Source organism: Mesoplodon mirus, assembly GCF_964341445.2.
Source record: "Mesoplodon mirus genome assembly, chromosome: 4".
Lineage (NCBI taxonomy): Eukaryota > Metazoa > Chordata > Mammalia > Artiodactyla > Ziphiidae > Mesoplodon > Mesoplodon mirus.
Genome location: NC_138979.1, coordinates 175662421 through 175683945, shown reverse-complemented (window position 1 = coordinate 175683945; position 21525 = coordinate 175662421). Strand labels below are relative to the sequence as shown.

At 36.5% G+C, this 21525-nt stretch overlaps 1 protein-coding gene across 2 annotated transcripts in view; it reads left to right on the top strand.

Moving 5' to 3' along the window:
- The window catches only part of RPS6KA5 (ribosomal protein S6 kinase A5), a 189266-nt gene extending 186975 nt beyond the window's left edge, over positions 1-2291 (top strand). For both annotated transcript variants that reach the window (XM_082617202.1, XM_082617201.1), the window contains one exon: positions 474-2291. In XM_082617202.1, coding sequence (XP_082473328.1) covers positions 474-713 — 240 coding nt within the window. In that variant the 3' untranslated portion in view covers positions 714-2291. The remainder of the gene's footprint in view (positions 1-473) is intronic.
- Positions 2292-21525: the final 19234 nt, after the last annotated feature.

Here is a 21525-nt window from a genome sequence, read left to right as displayed (position 1 = left end):
ATCTTCTCTGCATATATTGTATCCAAGATGTACCCAAATTGCATTGATGTGGGAGTGGAGACCAGGGGCTCTGTGTTGGGACTTTGTGGTTGGAATTTTAAATCTCAGACACAGAACTAGTCAAAGTAATGGAGAGAGGTGAGTTAGATTGCTGATATTCTTCAAGAATTTCCAGTCCGTCAGTGGTTTTTTAATTGAGAGGTAGCCCTGCCCTCTTCAAAAGATTCATTAGAATTGTGACTCCTGGATGCTCTAACGGGTAGATTTAAACAGAGCCCTCAGAAACCCTTTCCCATGAGCTTCTGTACCCTGCCCGGAGTTTTGGATACAGTGGTTTTAAGGACCACGTTCCCAGAACAACTTGAAGCTGTGGTTGCCAAGCTTGCCAAACGCAAGTTCTCTATAAGTCCTGACAGCCAGGAAGACTTCAATCCTTTTACCTTCACGGGGGTTCCCCTTGTTTTCTCCCCTAGGCCTTTAACAAATACAAGAGAGAGGGGTTTTGCCTTCAGAATGTTGATAAGGCCCCTTTGGCGAAGAGAAGGAAAATGAAGAAGACCAGCACCAGTACCGAGACGCGCAGCAGCTCCAGTGAAAGCTCTCACTCTTCTTCCTCCCATTCTCATGGCAAAAGGACACCCACAAAGACACTGCAGCCCAGTAATCCTGCCGACAGCAATAACCCAGAGACCCTCTTCCAGTTCTCAGACTGAGTAGCATAGGAACGGTAGCAGCATAACGGATGATCCATTGTCCCTTCTGCTCCCTCATCGTGCGCCTGCGGCCAGGTTCTGTGCTTTGAAAAACGTGTCCCATTGGTCTCCTTGGAATCTGCCTTGCAGGGAATTTTTTCAGGAAAACCCAGTTGGTTATCCTCATCCAAAAGCACTGGACAGAGAATGTTACTGTGAATAGACCACATATCATACTGTTTAGTGACCTAGCATGGTGCCAACAGGACTGTTTTTGAAAGAGCAAAGATGTCTGTCAATTTAATTAGGGACTGGTGAGATTTGAGCTGCTGACAAAATAAGTCACAGGTTCTTCAGATGTCTGCCAACAAGAGTTCCTCGTACTGTGATGATACCTTTTGCTTCGCCTTGTGGGTATCGTGGGTTTTTAAGAGACTTGCACCCTTTGAACAGTGATTTATCAGCAAAAAAGGTCTGTTTTGAAAAAGAGTCTGTAATGAATTTTATGTGTGGCATATACTTACTTCTTCAGAGAGGATTTTAACTTATTGTTTTTATTTTATGGTTACCTATGACGATAACCTGCTATTATTAATCTTTTTCTAAAAAGTAAAAAAAAAAAAGATATAAGAACTTCAGGTCCCACGCTCTATATTGGGGACCCATCTGAGATGCATGCTAAGCTACGTATGTCTTTAATTTTGCACTGCTCTTTCCTGGCAATTTGTTTTAATGGTTATTGCAAAATATTAAGGTACATGTCTCTGTTTTAAGTAATGTTGCACTTTATAAAAGAATATGAATAAAGCAAGCTGTTTCATAAAGTGCACTCTTTAAAGCATATGTACTGTATTTTTGCCTTTTTTCCCCCCATTATCTACTTTAAATTTGCCCTCACATCCCCCTTCCACTTTGGATGCAACAAGTAGAAGGGGCCTTTTTTAACGTAATCATTAGCCCCAGAGGCACTGATGTGAGGAACTCCTAAAGGGAAATTCTATTAAACACTGTGCTTATTTGTACACTGTGCTGTGCTGCAGTGAGGCTTTTCCTCCTGTAGTCGGATATTATGTACATAATACTTTAGAATTATAACTATGACTTGTTTTGAAATTTTTCTGTTAAATTTAAATCCAGAAAGCGTATTTTATAAACTTATGCAGAGCACTTTTATTGCTCAAAAGTTCTGAATTCATACCGAAAACAAGTGCTGTGTGCTGAAGACATGTCACCGAATGATTGCTGCATTTTAAAATATGATTAATTCATCCCCTATGCAAAAAAAGAAGTGATAGGATTTGTATGTTGTGTTTTCTTTTAAAGCCATCACACGAAATGTCAGGACTGAGAAAAGCGATTTTTTGCGATGTTTACAGGAATCATGCTTAAAAAGGCCCAACATGTTTATTTTGTAGTTTTTGTTGATGATAACCTCTTGAGCATTAGTTTGGAATTGGGCATGATATTTATTTATTCCTTTCTTGAGATAATAGCAGCATTAATTTCAACCAGTTATGAATACTAAAAGTATTGCACTCTATGTAATAGTATATTTATTACTGAACCAATGTATATATTAATAGCACAGGCAACAAAAATGGCAAATATTAAACTATTTTCAAAATGTATTATCCTGTTCACACTTTTGTCCACAATGATTATCGGAAATAACTTTTTATACTTTTCAGTGGCCCAAATGGCTACCTGATTCTCACTGAGTCAATGAAAATTCTGTACACCTAGCTTATGGTCGTTCTCAGTAATGACGGGAAATCTTAGGTGCATTATTACCAAACTCTGTAGCTAATTCACAGAATGTGACCCCATCAGGCACAGGGTTACAATAATCAAGAAAATGTCCATTTATATCTATAGTAAGGTTGACTGTGTCTAGAAATGTGTTAGTTAGCTCTTCACGACATTTTTAAAACTGTGCATTCTAGTAGAAGATACTAGTAAAGTATAAACCAAAGGGACTTTGTTGCTAAGGGGAAATGATCCAGAAGAATGGTTGGTATACCCTAATGATTGATGGTATAATTGATGCATTGTGAATATTGGAAATCAGTGGGTTTCACTTTCATTTATTTTCATTGCCTCTTCTTCTGGAGGACTTGACAGAAAATGAAATGGTAAAATGGCAGGCAGAGTAAAAGGAAGGAAAGAGAAGGCTAATTTATCAACTGGTGAGCCTCCTTGAATAATCTAGAATGGGCTTTTGAGAAGAGCTCAGAAAACACTCAGAGTAGTGCCCACTTATAGAATATCTTCATCCTCACTCTACTTATAAATACCAGAAAGATGCTGAGTTTGCAGCAGTTACGGTACATGCAGGCTGTTAGTGTCAGTGAATTGCACTTTAAAATTCACAAAGCTTTTGTTTAGTCACATCAAAAATGAACTAAAAAATAATTCATATGAAAATGTTAAATGAAAGGACTCATTTTTGGCATTAGGAGAAAAATAGAAGTAGATTTAAGAGAAACAAATACACTAAATTCTCTTTGTAACAGTTTTGGAGATAGAGCCAAATCATCCCTTCCCTTCCTCCTTTATTGATTATAGTGTATGTAATTTTCATATCATCATAAATCCTGACTCTTTTATTTTGTAACTATATATGGCTAATCGAGAGGCAAGAATAAGAAAAGGAAAGTAATAGAGGAAAGACATTGTAAAAGACCAGTTTCTTCTAATTACTGTGCCAGATCCTATGGTTGAATGAATTAAATTAGCTGTTTTGAAATTCATTAATTCTTCCAAACCTCTATAAAACAAACCACTGAACCACTGGAACAGAAAATCAAGTCTTCTGAGTTAATTTCAATATTCTGGTCCATCTTGGAATTATGGATTCAGTTACCCTTGAAAGACTGCCTTTTATTTATTTTTTTATATTACTGCTGATTTCTTAAATAACTATGATATGCTGATAAATAAGTACTACTGATAAATAAATAACAAATGGCTTTATATAAGGTAAGTTATTTTAAAGAAACCTACTAGGATAGCTGTGACTATTTTTTTTAATAAGGGAATTCCTTTTGTATCTCAATTTTTGGAGTATGTTCTCAAATACTTTATAAAAGTATACAATTTAAAGTCTACTATTCACCTTGCCCACATTTCAAGCACCTGTTCTTGTCATATTTATTAAGAACAGGGTACCTCAAAATGGTGAAAATTTCTAAGTTATTGGCCTTATATGTGTTTTAGACCACATTATTACTTTGTGTGTTCTCCCAATGATCAATAACAGGATCTGGGTGATTGTATGATCACATTTCTGATAGTCTTACGACCTAAGTAAATAAGTTAAATACTGATATGCTGCTTACACCACAGCAATATAATTATAGATGAATTATTGTAATATAATGAAATATCTTTCGATTGTATGACTTTTGGTCCCTCAAATGTCTTACACTATAACACCCCAATTTCTGGCCTTTAATTAATTTATTTACCCCACACAAGAGTCCCCCTTTATTTGATACCTTTATCTGGCACTAAAATGAATGTAGCAGGCTCTAATAAAATTCAGAATTTAAATTCAAGTTATTATGAAACTCAAGGAATGGAAAGTAATCATAAGATAACAGATGCATCAAATAAATAGTTTAAGTATAAACCATCCAAAGAAAGTAGCTGCTACAGCTGCATAAAGGTTTTATTTGCTGTCTTGTTAAGTAACTCCAAATTGTGATATTCCTTAGAGAGAATGTTTCCCTTAAGGGTATATGGGGAAAAGTATATTTTCAAGGAGGCAACATTTTTCATCTTAAAAACATTTGGTTAGTCTCATTTCAGTCCTCATCTTCAGCATTTCTTACCTTTGAGATTTCAAGATATTTCTTCTGAGCCCTTTTCTTTGTATGCCCAGCTCCCTGTTATGTAATTAGGTAATTGATGCTTCCCTTCCCCAAGGCAGTTGTCCACTTTTTAGTTCATGAATTTGTGAACTAAGCAGGTGCCAGTATTTTATATTTACCTACTATTACACCAAAAAGGAGTAAGACGTTCAAGTGGCTCCCAAATATATGTCTTGGCTTCTTCATATTAGTGCAAAATAGGTACTGCTTATTGCCAGCCGTCTCCTTTCCATTATTCCTTTGAGCACATGGTAAAAAGCTTGATATTTTGTATTTAGGAGACTTGAATTAACAGACAGAATTCTTGGTAGTTATTCTTCAGGCTTAATTTTCCTGGTGTATTTCTGCTGGAATAGGTGGAAGGACATTTTGTAATATTTTTCTACTTAGAATACTGCTTAGGTTGTCCTAAGGAGTTGAATACTTCAGATCGGTCAAGTAGTATTCAATACAGCAACGTTTCTCCAGAGCACAGGAAACTGGGATAATACTTAACATGATGTGGTTTCCATTTAATCTTCTCCATTGCATAACATTTTTAATTTGTGCAGTTATGTAAAATTTGTCTCTTTGCTAAAAAAAAAAAAATCCATTTTAATTCTTGTTCCTTCCCATAGGGAGCAGTTTTGATCTTTTAATTTATGTTTTGAAGTCCTCCTATGTTGAAAAAGAAGAATAAAACAGAACAACCCCCCAAAATGTCATGACTTAGAAAAGGAAATTTAAGTTGTATGAGCAGAATACTACAGGTTTATTTCCTGGCATTTCTGCTTGTAGATAGACTGGGAAATCACTGTTTCTCTTGTTTTATTTGTTCTAAAATTCAGTAAGGTTGAGGAACTTGACATTCTTAACTGCAGTTTTATTTTTAACTTTGTGAGAGGCTTGTCGAGTAAATGTGCACTGTTGAGTTGGAATGGATGTGCGATGATAATCCTCATAAAAGACCTGTTGCCGTGGTAGACATTTGATTCTTCATAACAGTTTATTTTAGGTACTGTAGTGCTCTCCTATTTGCTCAAGCCATAAATACTGGTAAAAGGAGAGATTAAATGTACAATAATTCTCTTTCTTTTGATGGATAAGAAGGGGAATATAAAGGTGCTACATCACATACAAATTTAATACTTTAGTACTAAAATTTTGAAAAATACCCCTAAAACTTTACTGCATGAATTTTAAAAAAGAAGAGGAAACCACATATACACATACTTGGAAGAATTTTGAAAAGACTGGCATTTTAATGTATATAGCTTGTATACTTCAGTCTAAAATGGTAATGTATCCTTGGGTGTGGAACTGAAAACTTGCTGAAAGTCATCTAAGCTGCAGTAATCTATGTAACTATGTAAATTCTTCCACGGCTTTGCATAAAGATAAGACTTTGTCTTCCTAGAAAGTAAATGGAAGATAAAAAGATGAAAAACATAGTTTTTCCTCTGTTCTCTGTGGACAATTAAGAGTAAAAGTATTGTCAAGCCACAACTCAAAGGAAAGCCATTCGTATCCACTGCCGTCTGTGTTGTCTTCATGCACTGCAGCACTTGTACTTTTCTTGGTTTTTTGTTTTCCAGTTGTATGACCACACACATTAATGTATCCCTACACTGGTGTTTCACTCACTACTTCTTAATACATATTGACTAACATTTATAGGTTGTAATTAAGATCAGAGAAATAAAGACTCGAATGGGACAGAGAAAGATAAATTTGGGGATGAAAGTTATTTAGGAATAAGAAAATAATGATGCTATGTGAGAAAGTGAGCAACCTTACCACTCTGAGATACAAACATTTGGTATGAACATGGAGAGGGCTACTTTACAAAAATGCTATTTCAACGGCTTATAGATAAATATCTTTTAATTTGTCTATTGTGTGGATAAATGAACTTTTCAACATTATACACAAGCTCTGTAATGTAAGGTGGTGATTTTCTTCTAGGAGGCCCATTTGATAACATTTTCCTCTCTGTTTCCCTACCTCCTCCCAAACTTTTCCTACTGCCTTCCACCCAGACCCCTGACATTCTATGGCCAAAGAGACCAGTCAAAATGGAGGACTAACACTACATAAGTAGTGATCATAAGTTTTAATGTTTTTAATGATGTATAAAGTGCATAGATTTTAAGTGACAGCTCAATGAATTTTTACATATATATGCACCCATATAACCATCACCTAGATCAAGATGAGGCTCCCAGTCCATACTCAAACGTAGCCGCTGTTCTGACTTCTGTCACCATAGAATAGTTTTGCCTGTTCTTGACTTTCCTGTAAATGGAATTATACAGTCTGTAGTCTTCGTGTCTGGTTTTATTTGATCATCATCATGTCTGTGAAATTCACGTATGTTGTTGCATGTAGCAATAACAATGGTTTGCTCTTTTTTATTACTCTGTAGTATTCCATCAAATAAGTATATTATAATTGATCCATTCTACCGTTGGTGGACATGTGGGTTGCATATAATTTTGGGCTTTTATGTCTAAAGATGCCATGAACATTCCTGTACATATCTTTTAGTGCACACATGTACTCATTTCTCTTGGGTTTATACATAAGAGTAAAACTACTAAATCATAGGATGGATGTATATTTAGCTGTAGAAGATATTGCCAAATAGTTTTCAATAGTGGTTGTACTAATTTAAACTCCCACCAAGTGTATGAGAGTTCCAGTTGCTCTATGTCCTCAGCAGTACTTGGTACCATCAGCCTTATTAGTTTTAGCCATTCTGGCAAGTGTGTATTTCTTTGTGGTTTTATCCATTATGGTAAGTGTGTATTTTGTTGTGGTTTTAATATGCATCTCTCTGAGAAGTAATGATATGTGGAATACCTTTTTATATCTTTATTAGCCATTTGGAAATTTTCACTTGTTAAGTGCCTGTTCAAGTCACTTGTTCATATTTACTGGGTTATCTGTCTTTTTCCTATTGATTTGCTGGGGTTCTTTATATTTTAATGATATGAGTTTTTGGTCTGATGTATTATTATAAACATCTTCTCTTTGGTTTGCTTTTCCACTCTCCAAATGGTGACTTTTGATGACCAGAAAGCACTAATTTTTATGAAGTCCAATATACCCATCTTTTCTTTTATTGTTAATGATTTTTGTGTCTGGTTTAATAAATCTTTGCCCCAGTATTATCAAGATATTCTTAAATTCTTCTAAAAGCTTTGTTTTAGCATTCACATTAGGCATACAATCCATCTAGCGCTGAGATTTGTATATGGTGTGAGACAGTAACCAAAGTTCATTTATTTCTGTAAGAGTATCCACTTGACCCAGCCCAATGCATTGAAAAGCTTTTACAAAGTCTTCATACCTGATAATGAAAGACTTCTAACTTTGATCGTCTTCCAGATAGTCTTGGCTCTTCTTGACCCTCTGCATTTTCATACACATTTTAGAAACAGCTTTTCAGTTTCCTTGGGGGTGGGTGCAGATATCCATTAGGGTTTAACTGGTATTGCATTGAAAATATAGATCAATTTCAGGAGAATTTATATCTCCTCAATTTGGGGTTTTGCAATCCATAGATGTGGTATATCCCTCTACTTACTTAGTCCTCTTGAATTTGTCTCAGCAATGTTTTAAGATTTACATGTAGTGGTTAAATTTATTTCTGGATTTTTGATGTTTGTATTTTATTAGCTAATTCTTTTTTTGCTAGTAAATAGAAATATAATTGATTTCTTATATTGCCTTTGCATCTAGCAACCGTACTAAATTCACTTCAATTATTATAATTCTGTAGATTCTTTTGTCTCTTCATTTATATATACAACCATATCTTCTGTAAATAATGATAGTTTCATTTCTCCCTTCCCAGTTTTTCTTTTCTTACCTTATTGAGTTCACTAGAACTTCTAGCAAAATGTTGAATAGAAGTGGTAACAATGGACCTCTTTGACTTGTTCCTGAGCTCAGAATAAGAATTCAGTATTTCACCATTCAACATGATGTTTGATATAAATTTTAAAATAGATACCATTTACCCAAAATTTTTTACTCCTAGCTTTCTGAGAGTTTTTATTAAATAGTATTTCTATTAAGATGACCATGTGACTTTTCTCCTTTATCCTCTTATAGTGATAAATTACACTAATTGATTTTCAAATGTTGCATTCCTGGTGATGGTGTATTATTTGGTCATGGTGTATTATTCATTTCATATATCATTGGATTCAGTGTGCTAATATTTTGCCTAAGATTTTTGAGTTGTCTTTTATTTGGGGTATCTAGTCCACTTACAGTTAATGTGATTTCTGATTCCTGGTTTTAAATCTACCATCTCAGTTTGTTTTGTATTTGTCCCATTTCCTCTTTGTTCCTCTATTTCTCTTGTTCTGCTTTCTTTTTTAAATAAACCAAGTACCCTCTGTTACCCTTTTTTTCTCTAGTATTTTAGTTTGTTGGAGATTTTTTAAAAATTCATTTAGCAGTCGCCTTAGACTTACTTCTATCTGGGATTATTTTCCTTCTGCCTGGAGAACTCTCTTTAGGATTTATTTTAGTGCCAAGTCTGCTATCAATGAATTATCTCAGTTTTTGTTTTTTGAAACTTTCTTTTGCCTTTATTTCCTTTTGTACCACATATATTGAGATAAAATTCACATAACATACCATTCACCCATTAAAAGGTTACAGCTCAATGTTGCCTCTATTTTTGAAGGATATTTTTGTAGAATCTGTTGATGTTCTTCCTCAATACTGAAAATTCTTAACCAATCATTCTTCAAATAATTATTTCCAATCCATTCTCTGTCTCCTCTTTTCTAGGAATCTTCCAAACCTTCACACCATGTTCCATATATATCTTAGTCTTTTCTGTGTTTTCCATCTTTGTTTCTCCCTCTACTTCAATCTATGTAATATTCACTGAACTGTCTTCCAATTCAGTTATCTTTTGTTCTGCTGGATCTAATGAATATTAATTTTAATTTCACATATTGTATTTTGGGATCTAAAATATGCATTGACTCTCTTATAGACTCTAGGTCTCTGCTGGTATTCTTAATCTTTTCCTCTATATTCTTGAACTTTTTAATCAAAGTAATTTTAAAATTCTTGTCTGATAAATCCAGTGTCTGAATTACTACCTATTGGTTGTTTCTATTGTCCATGTATATTTCCTCTTGTTTTTCAGTCATTTGGTTCTGTTTTTTAGGATGCCTAGTAAGTTTACCTGAATACCGTACATTGCATATATAAAAATTGTGGAGGCCCTGAATGATATCTTCCTCCTAAAATGGTTCTATTTTCTTCCAGCAAGTAGGTAGAGTATAGGCAGATCACCATAACTCCACTGGGGGTTGATTTTAGATTTTGTTAGGGCTGGTTTCAGTTTTTCCCTTATTCCTGGCACATGGACTCTCTGGGTTCTCAGTTGAAAAGCTGGGGTGTTTATTGGGGCCACTTCACCTTGGTGGCCTTGAACTCCAGCCTCTCTCTCCTCAGCACCAAGAGTTTTGCTCGCCTCCTTAGCCTCCCAGTTGCTACTGTTTGCTGGGTTTCTGAAGGTCTCACCTTGGGCACATGGTTTAGGATTGGCAAACACTTCAAGAGGAAGCATTTCAGGCTCACTTTCCTGAGCTTTTCTACTCTCTGGGACTTTGTCCCTCATGTCCTAGCTACTTTGGTAGCCCAAAGTCCAACCTTTGTTTCTTTTTTTTTAAATTATTTTTATTTATTTATCTTTGGCTGCATTGGGTCTTTGTTGCTGCGTGCAGGCTTTCTCTAGTTGTGGCGAGCAGGAGCTACTCTTCGTTGCGGTGTGCAGGCTTCTCATTGTGGTGGCTTCTCTTGTTGTGGAGCACAGGCTCTAGGCATGCGGGCTTCAGTAGTTGTGGCACGTGGGCTTAGTATTTGTGGCTTGCAGGCTCTAGAGCGCAGGCTCAGTAGTTGTGGCGCACTGGCTTAGGTGCTCTGCGGCATGAGGAATCTTCCCAGATCGGGGCTCGAACCCGTGTCCCCTGCATTGGCAGGCGGATTCTTAACCACTGCGCCACCAGGGAAGCCCCAACCTTTGTCTCTTCCACCAACTGGGATTGCTGCTTTATGCTAGGCTTTATTTCCTTGTGTAAATTTTCAGTGCCTCCAGAGAAGGCAGAATGAATGTGGAGCTCACCCCAGTGTGCTTTCCTTCTTTCAGGGACTACAGCTCCTTAGGTTCTGCCTACATCGGTTTGCTCCCTGATGTCCATAAGCAGATGTTATGTATTTTATTTAGCTTTCATTGTTGTTTTCACTGGGAGAGTTAGTTCCAATCACAAGCTACTCTACTGTGGCCAAAGCAGAAATCTGGTAGTCATCATTTTTAATCACCATTGTTATTTCCCCACAGTACCTTCTGGCAGTGAGAACTTGGTTGTTACAGGTTCACGTGGGAGGTTGTCACAAGTTCACATTTATAAATTTGTTCCTTCATGCACTAAACATTTTTTGAGTTCCTACTTCAAGCCAGGTACTATTCTAGACACAGGTAATATAACAGTAAGTTAGATAAGATCTCTGCCTCTTGTTTTAAAGAAAGGCTACTAAATGGTTTCTGTCGTGCTTGTACTAATTAAAGACTTTTCTTATGTGTGGGTGAGAGAAAGACTGAGGCTAAGACTTTGGGGATGAAAACTTCCTATTTTATACAAATATTTTTAGCCTTTTATAAAGTTCTGCAGAGATTCATAACCCAGTTCACAGTTCACACACAATACACCAATATTTTTTCCACCTTTGGAAAGCTAAGACATTATGCTTAATTCCTTATCTATGAGTTTCTACATCATACAGACAAGATAAACATATGAAAAACTCACTTTGAAGCACAATTATATGACAATTTGAGTTGAAGCTCCAGGAACTAACTTATGGAGAACAAATTTAACTCTGAGATTAAGTCTCTCCATGAGTGTCAACAAGACTCTGATAAAGAATCAGCCTACTGTGGCTTCTCACTTTAACTTCAGTTTTCACATGCTACAGGGCACTTATTAAATGCTTTGAGATACTAAAAAATGGCTTGGTGTTCTCAGTCTTCCAGAACAGCTTAAATGTCACTGAGAAAAATATAACCTGGGTACATGTCACTGTTAAGATATTATGGTCAAATCAAAAATTTCACTCCTCTGTTCTTTGCTATTCTTTCCCACTTCAGAAACTCCATCCAATGGATTCTTTTCTATTCCAAAGACATATTCCAGAGATGATCATTTGTATTTCCCATTACAGTCCATTTTCATGTGATCAAAAGGCGGTCAAAGAACTAGAACATCATCATACATAGGAGGTGTGTAGAAACTAAAGTGCACTCAGAGGACAGATCAAGAATCTTCAGCACCTGCGGTTTAGTGTACTTGGAATTACGGCCCTTTTGGAGTGGTCTAAGAACAGGCAGTTAAAAGTGGAAGAAGCCAGGCACAAAAGGCCACATATTGTATAATTCCATTTACATGAAATGTTCAAACTAGGCATAGCCATACAAACAGAAAGCAGATCAGTGGTTTCCAGGGGATGGTGGGAGGGGGAAATGGGGGAGTGACTACTTAATGTGTATGGGTGATGAGATTTGGGGATGATGAAATGTACTGGAATTAGATAGTGGTAATGGTTGCACACCATTGTGAATATACGAAAAACCACTGAATTGTACACTTAAAATGGTGAACTTTATGTTATGTGAATGTTATCCTAAATTTTAAAAATTATTTTGGCCGCACCATGCAGCATGCGGGATCTTAGTTCCCTGACCAGGGATTGAACTCATGTCACCTGAAGTGGAAGCAAGGAGTCTTAACCACTGGACTGCCAGGGAAGTCCCAAAGTTACCTTAATTTTTTAAAAAATCACACATGTAAAAGAACTACCAACTAGACAGCAAATAGTTATTTTGAGGACATCAGTCCTAACACCTTGCAATTCGGAGAATACTGTTCCCAGTTACTTCAGCAGCAACTCTGAAGCACAGTTGATATTATGTTTGGAAAATCTTCTCTTACACACAGAAATTGAGTTCTTGGGGACAAAGTGAATGTGTTTCTTGCAGATAACATCAAAGACCCAGCCTCACAGAGAGAGGGCACCTCCTTTGAACCATATTTTTTCCAGCGTAGGGTAATGTTTGGATAGCTATTAAATGTGCTCTATGTTTTAATGGTGATTACATCCAGCTTCTCATTACTGTACTTTTATCTCTGCTCTGAGGGTTAATCCCTCGCTTTTGGCCTTGTTGTCATAATGGGACCACAAGCCTCTTGTTTTAAGTATGTTTTTCTTTGGTGGATGCTTCTCTCAAATCTCTCTAATCCTGCCTATGTTAACTTTCTCTCAGAAGCAGATTCGTTTGTGCAGTGAAGTATTTTATTTAATCATGAAATCATTTGGAGCAGTTATCTTTTTCTCAAACACCATACCATCGAAATACCAGAAAATTGTGCTACTTATGACTTTGCCATTTCACTAAAAGTACAGTTGACCCTTGAACAACACTGGTTTGAACTGCTTGGGTCCACTTATACGTGGATTTTTTTCAATAGTAAATGCTACAGTACTACACGATTCCCGGTTGCTTAAATCAGCAGGTACGGAGGACCCTCATATAAGGAGGGCCAACCACAAGTTATATACAGATTTTTGACCACATGGAAGGTCATCACCCCTAACCCCCATGTTGTTCAAAGGGTCTACTGTGATCAGAGGTTATATTGTCTCTCTTAATTCCACTGTAAACATTTAAAATAATTTTATCCTCAATAATTTATTTATACTCAGCAAATGCAAAGGTTTTATCAACATGAGAGTGAAGTTATAAACCTTTTTTATTCACCAATTGAGACATCACATGAAACTTTTCTTTTGTCCTAGCAAAGATGAACTATTTTGAAGAAAATTAGACTTTAAAAGTGTCAAAATGCTTTTATAGAAAATGCAAATAAAGTTGTTTCAAACCACAAGTTGTTTTACATAAAATCTTTATGGGAAGAATATATATTTCAGCACAATAAAATCAGTACTTTTTATAAATTTTGAATGGTAAATGTTTTGAAGGTATTTTTTAATAGTAACTATTAAAATTTCTTTTCTTAAAATATTTAGAATAAATCACACCTAAAATGTATGAAGTAGTATAAGTATTTTGTTGTAGCATTAGTCTCATTGTATATATGTTTTAAAACAAGAATGGGCTGGGAAGTGTAATAAGTACACTATTATTTAACTGAGTGATTCTATCTTTTAGATATTTGAGTAAAGTCTACTGACAAAGTAATCCAGTTTTTTTTTTTATTTCAGTGTCCTTGCTTTTGAGCCTAGTGTTCGCTTTCTAATGTCAGAATAAATCCTACTAACTGAAAAATTCAGAAAAGTTTTTCTAATGATAAATACATTCAGTGAAAAACTCGAGTCTTTTAAAATTCTAATTAGAGTTTAAATTGATTCATTTGAGCCATATGTATGTTATGAAAGCTAAAAAGATAACTATTTGTGACTATTGTCCTTAATGTATAATCTTCATTATTTAGACTTTTTATTTTTAAGTTAGTTTCTATAGTGGTTTCATGTTAAGTTTTTCAAACGTTCGAAGATTATGGTGGTTATAGTAAAGGGTTTTGTTTTAAATCTGGTAGCATATTTAGGAATGATTAAATTATAAATTACAATTTCAAATCTTCATACTTACATTATAATTACTTAAAATCAGTCTGCATTAATAGCCTAAATAGATACCTTAGTTTGGAGGAAAAAATACTATTCTATTTTCTAGTTACTTAACAATTCATTTAATTGTTACTAGTTACTTAATAGTTCAGTGAAATGTACCTCTGTGTGTGTGTGTGTATCTGTGTACACACACACACACACACACACACACACACATATTTGGGGCTTGTAACACCTAATTAATAAGATCCATTCCTTAAATTCACTATTTACCCTGCTGTGATCCCCACCTATACTGAAGTACTCTCTGGTATGAATGATCAGTCAACCATAGGGTATGAGATATCTGTATTTGTTTCTTTCTAAATGAAATATATGGATACAAACAGTTCAAACTAGTAATACCAGATTGGTTTCCTAAGAACTAATATAGCTATAAGAGGTGGTAACATTCCAGAGTTCCATGATTATTTTAAGGTAGCTTTAAAGATGGTTAGATTTTGATTTCATACAAAGACTTCAGAGTCCTAAACTTGGTTATTTAAAACATCCAGAGATAGTAGGTATTTGTTTTTTGAAGAGTAAGTAAGGAATGCATTTTGTTTATTTGGTTGATTTTATCTAGACTTTATAAATGTGATTTTTTTTTCCAAGCTACTTCATAGTTGGTGCCTTCATAGGAAATTTTAGTTTGATTAGTCAACTCTCTCTGCTGGGTTTTGGGTATTTGAATTTTCTTGTTTGGTTGGTTTTGGGGTTTTTTTGTGGGAGAGGTGATAACCTAAGAAGTTTCTGCAGCAGAAATATCATGAAACCATATATGTCCCTTACAAAGTTGTGGCATTTAGAGGAGTTTTTCAAAGCCTGTGTTGGGATGTAGGCAAATTAAGCAAAGCATCATAGTGAATTCAGCTTATGTATAGAATGACAAGCATATTTAGCAGTTTTTGCTAGTATTCTGGGCTTCTTTTCATTGTGACTGTTTTGCAGACTTAATAATGTTCCTTCCTGATAAGAGGCTGACTGGAATTTATTTTTGTTTAAAGAAATATTTTTAATATGGAGAAAATAAAAGCTGCACATATGCCTCTCACATGGCAAACTCTAAATTAGCATTACTCTATCACAGCATTAGATACCAGCCATACTAACAGCATGCATATATACTGTTTTTCATTAAATTTAGCACTTTACATTGAAAGTTTTCAAATCAGATCTTATTTGGGCAGATTTCACACGACTGGACTAATACATAAATATTTACTCCTTTGAAGGTATTTAGACATTGGAAATTAATGGCTTGCTTATGAGCCATAGATTTGAGGAGCCATTTGAAATGAAATTTCCATTTCTTAACCTTTTTGTAGATGGATTGGTTGGGCATAATGCTATGTTTCTATATTCTAGGACTGTTAACAAATAATACTATTTATTTCTTAATATCGACCAACATATTCTTAAATTAGCTCTTTTTGCTCAAAAAAGCTCTGAGATGATTGGGAACCCTGTGTGCTGAAGTTGGATGCAAAGTTGACTATTGTACAGTGAACCTCTTGGGAGAACCGAAGGCTCAGGAAGCTATGAGTAATGAAGCATAAGGCCCGTCATTCATTTGTAGCTTAGTCAGTGCCCCAGCTTTGTTTCTCAGTGTTCAGTTTTTAATAATTATAAAAGCTCACTTTATTCCTTCTCTCTTCCCTGAACCCTTGGCTTTAATTGAAGAGTAAAATGTATTATGTATGCCTCTCCATGAGTATTGCTGATGATTTTGCAAAAAAGGAGGTAGGAAGGCAGTTTAGTACTGGATTTCCAGACTGGCCAGACACTCACCATCTCTGTGCCTCTGTTTCTTCATCTGTAAAATGAAAATAATTCTACCTGTCCTCCCCCCACCTCAGCAGCATAGTGAAAGATCAATTAAAGTAGAGGAAAAAAATCCCTAAGACGCATTGATCCAAAAGATGGACAGAACATAGATGTAGCTGTTATTTAATAATGACAGCTTTGCTATATAGCAATTTCATTGTATCTTTGCCTAGTACTGTATAGTGAATATCAACTAGCATTTTGAAGTAGAAACTGATAAGAGGAAGTTTTTTAATTATATAGATTTTTAATACTTAAGGTCATCAAATAATATTCGTAAAAATTTATAGTGTATGTTATAGATCTGAGTGTGGCTTAAAAACATATCGCCACACTCAGCTAATTTGTAGAATGTCTTGCTATTTGAGTTGACTTGGTTATTTCAGAGGGCTTCAGGGTTAATCAGGTCAAACTGTAGTCATAGCACTTTTTTTAGCATATCCCAGAATCTTAGAGTTTAGGAGCCTTGGAGCTCACCCAGGGCAATTTCCTGCCGGAAACCAGGTTCCTTCCTGGTGAGGTCACTGAACGGCGCTTATGCAGCCTCTTCCTGAAAACTCTTTGGGGAAGCAGGAGTGTGCCTACATCACTGCTTTGATGTGTACCTTTTGTTCAAGAATTTCCTAAAACTTGGAACTAGTCATGTGTTACAGTAGAAGATGCAAGCATTTAAACGTTTGTATTGAACACCATCCTTATTTAAAGGGCCTAGGTTTGTATTATTTTCTGGGGTTTGTTTTTATGTTTTCAAGATGGTTTTCTCCATTGATGGGGTTGTTTTCTCCATTTTCTTAATAATTTGACAATAGTTTCTTTCCTTTTTATTTGTATCTTCTTCCACTTAGCATTTATGGCAGCAAGGAGGGGAGGGATGTCTATTTTTTCAGTGGGCTGAAATCATAGCTTCTGTTTTGTCTTACTATGGCAACTGGATTGATGGCCGTCTCTTATTTAAAGGTCCTTCAAAACTAGAAGCCATTCCTTTCGGGGCAATGCCTGAGAAGTGATGTCAGGAACTCTGGGGGAGGGGAAGCTGAGAGGACCCCAGAGTAGAGTGTCCACATGTCCCCAAACTGTATTTCCTTCTAAGGAGCACGCTTCCAAGAGACAGGAGAGACACGGCAGAGACATGGCATTCTAGTGTAGTGCCAGCTGCCAGGTAAGACAGCCTTGAAACAATGTGTCCATTTTGCTTTAGCAGGTCAGGTTTAGGGACGTATCTAGCTTTGATATTTAAATCCACCCTTTGTTCCATCTTTGGGAAATGAGAGTACCTTGGTTTTGCTAACTGGCCCAGATGTGCATCAACAAAGTAAATCACTTTAATTGCATCTTTTCATTTGGTTTTCACTTCTCTGTTTCTCTCTCTCTCACTCAGTCTCTCTCCCCCATGGCATTCCTTCTGCTTTCTCCCACCTTTTTAAAGGAAGCTGTGCTTGTTCTTGCTGGAATCCAGGTCACCATGTCACCATATTAAATGAACCAGCCTTAGACTCTAAACCCTGTAGCAGGGATTATCTGTGGGTAGCCACCAAATTAACTATTTTAGACAGTTTTAAACAGCTATTTTAAACAGCTATTTGCTGTCCAGTCACATCAGCTAGCAGTCCAAGGTGGCCTTTCAGGCAGAAGAATCACCAACCAGAGTGGATATGTTTCTAAAATAAAAGACCCGTAGTTAGTGATCCCCTTTGAAAAGCTTCTCTTTTCAGACATATGGGTGCATGTTCCTCTCTGGCCAAAAGTTTGTTTCCAATCTCAAAAGAGCTGTTTCTGAAGGTGTCTTTGCAACCCTTTTGTTGCTGGCTCTGTAAGTTGCCTGATAAGCAGTAGCTAATTCATCATTCCCTAAATACCAGAGGAGCAGCTGTTATATTCAGACTCCCAGGCAGCCTATGCAGGTCCCCCCAGCTAGGATCAAGTAGTCATTTGTCATCAAAGGAGGGAACTATTCTATTTGCAGACATTTGACTGTATTTTTCTTCTGTTGATCTTTGTCATGTTCTGCCTGCCTTAATGAGGTTCTTTACCTTCATATCTCTCTCTCTCTCACCTCACTCCCAATTTTCCAATATGGAAAATTCCTTTTTACTTGAGAAAGAAGCAAAAAATCCTTTTAAGTGAAGTCTATAGATAGAATTTGCTCTGGGAATAGATGATTTCTTCCTCTTTTGGTTGTAAACCTCAATTTGGATGGCGATTAGAACGGGTTTTTAAACTCTTTGAAAAAGCCCTTCTGGGGCAAACCTCTGACAGAGTCACTGAACTGGCATGCAATTACAATTTTATTTGCATGACTTTTTTTCTAAGTCACTCTAGAAGAATGTTAAGACATTTTGACAACGCAAGAGATAAAATTATTCTCAACAAGGATCAATTTTACTTTATATCTGCCTTTATGCCATCTTCCATTGTTTTTATTAGTATTAATCTAGTATTAATTCTCCCCAAAGGGAGTGGCTTGATGCCTCCCACATTAAGTAGGTAGAAGCTTTTCTTTAGCTGCTTTCCTGAATCCCATATTTATAATACTTTAGGGTAGGATTTTTTTTAATTGATTAAGTTTAGTGGTGCTAGAATCTTCAAGTATTAATTTATAATGAACTTTTCCTCTTCTGGGATTATTAGAAGAGCTAAACGTTACATGTTTCTTTTGTTGCTATAAATATACATAGTCATTTGAAAATTATTTGAATGCTTTATTACAGTGATAATTGGTATTGCCATTGATTAAAGGTAAAATGTATGGAGTTAAAAATTTGTATACGATATACTATTTATTGAGAATTTTCAGAATCCCATAGTTGCTTGTCTTTAAAACTTATAAAAGGAATGTGTTTTTTCCCTTCCTGGTCTCAAATTTAGTTTTCCCTTTGTTCAGGAAGGTTTGAATGAGTTGTATCACTGAAAACACACATGTATCAAAAGGTAGATATATTGTAGAAACATGATGTTTTCTTGCCTTGGAAGTCTGACCAGACAGTTTTTATGTATGGGTTTAATTTTTAACAAAGCAGTAAGGGCTTACTTTCTACCAACTTCTGTGTGTGTAAAGATGTATTTGTTCAAGCTTTAAGAAAAAAATTAACCCGTCAGTGTACAAACACCTGATATCTGATTTGGATTTGGGGGGAGGTGATTTGGGGCAGAGAGAGCTGTTTATAATATGTTGTTTTTTGGAATTAAGTAAGATTATTAAAGCAACACAACAGTAGATATCAGTAATTTTATGTCTTAGAGGAATGACTCAAATTAACTTGCTTGTGCTAAAATTGCATGTAGGTAACTGAATGCAGTTTTCTGTTGTTCTCTTAGCTGCACTTGTCTGCTCTGCTTTGTACTGCCTTGAAAGTAGAGGAAGCTTCCCTTGCACCGAATTCTCTAAAGGTCTGGTGCTCTAGTTGCCCATTCATTGCTCTTCTCGAAAGAACCCCTGTCAGAACCTGAAGGCTCTAGAAGAAACTGGCCCCTGATAGATCATAAGGGAGGGAATGCCTGGGGCTTCATTACCACAGCTCTTGGCAGCTGGTTCCCCATCTCCTTGGCCACCTTCCACCCAATCTTCTGTGACTCTCTCCCCTGCTCCCTTGGGCACTGATCCCTCGCTTTTATCCTCTGAAACTCATCCACCTTCTACCCCTCAAGGCCAACTTCTCTCAGTCTTCCAAAGAAATAGTTCCTTAACTGGATTATTTTGGAGACAGCAGCAGTTGATGGAATGAGCAGAGGCTCAGCTGCTGTGTCAGCTAGTGTAACAAATAACCCCAAAACCCAGTGGCATCAAACAACCACCATTTATTATTATTTCCCAGTTCCTGTGGGTCAGGAATTCAGGAGCAGCTTAGCTGAATGGTTCTGACTCAGAGCAGAGTTTCTCATGCAGTCAGGATGAAGATGGTGGCTGGGTTGCCATCATTTGAACGCTTGACTGGGGTTGGCTGATCTCTCCCAGGATGGTTCACCCAGGCTCTCAAAAGGGCTGCTTGAGTGTCCTTACAATATAACTGGCTTCTCCTAAGCTAAGTACCTATGAGAAAGCAAGGAGGGAGCGACAGTTCCTTTGCTGTCCTAGTCTCAGATGTCACAGACATTACATTCTCTAGAAACCAGCAACCAAGTACAGCCACTCTTAAGGGGATGAGAGTTAGGCTCCCCTTTTGAAAGGAGGAGTATTAAAAAATCTGTGGACATATTTTAAAATCACCACACATGTAAATCCTTACTCCCCCATTTTACTATGTGGTATTGGATGAGTTACATTCCCAAGCCTTAGTTTCTTTATCTCTAAAATGAGTATAACACTATCTCCCCAAAGGGAAGTCATATGGATTCAGACCAAGCCTGAGGCCCAGTAGGTGTTCAATGAATGGTACTTATTGTTATCTGGGCTTGGGAAGAAGACCAAGGTTGGACTCTGCTGACTGCCCAGGTGAAGATGGACCCCCAGCATGATGGTGTTTGGGAAAGACACTCGCCAGACAGTCCCACAGTACAGGGGGCTTCTCCCAGCTAGGTCAGTGAAGGAGCCAAGCTGGCTTAGCGTAAAAGTGCCAGCTTCTGAGCTGGAAGCCACCACTTTGTTTTTCTCCTACTTCTCACCCTGCAACAGACAGAACAATGGCTGTGTCCTAATCTCAGAATATGGTGCCTTATGCCACAAAAGGAAACTTCCTGGTCTTTTTTTTCTTTTTGAATTTTATTTTATTTTTTAATACAGCAGGTTCTTATTAGTTATCTGTTTTATACATGTTAGTGTATATATCTCAATCCCAATCTCCCAATTCATCTCACCCACCCCACCACTTTCCCCCCTTGGTGTCCATACATGTGTTCTCTACATCTGTGTCTCTATTTCTGCCTTGCAAACCGGTTCATCTGTACCATTTTTCTAGATTCCACATATATGCGTTAATATACGATATTTGTTTTTTTTCTTTCTGTCTTACTTCACTCTGTATGACAGACTCTAGATTCATCCATGTCTTTACAAATGACCCAATTTCGTACCTTTTTATGGCTGAGTAATACTCCATTGTATATATTTACCACATCTTCTTTATCCATTCATCTGTCGATGGGCATTTAGGTTGCTTCCATGACCTGGCTATTGTAAATAGTGCTACAATGAACATTGGGGTGCGTGTGTCTTTTTGAATTATGGTTTTCTCTGGGTATATGCCCAGTAGTGGGATTGCTGGGTCAATATGGTAATTCTATTTTTAGTTTTTTAAGGAACATGCATACTGTTCTCCATAGTGGCTGTATCAATTTACATTCCCACCAACAGTGCAAAAGGGTTCCCTTTTCTCCACACCCTCTCCAGCATTTGTTGTTTGTAGATTTTCTGATGATGGCCATTCTGGCCAGTGTGAGGTGATAACCTCATTGTAGTTTTGAGTTGCATTTCTCTAATAGTTAGTGGTGTTGAGCAGCTT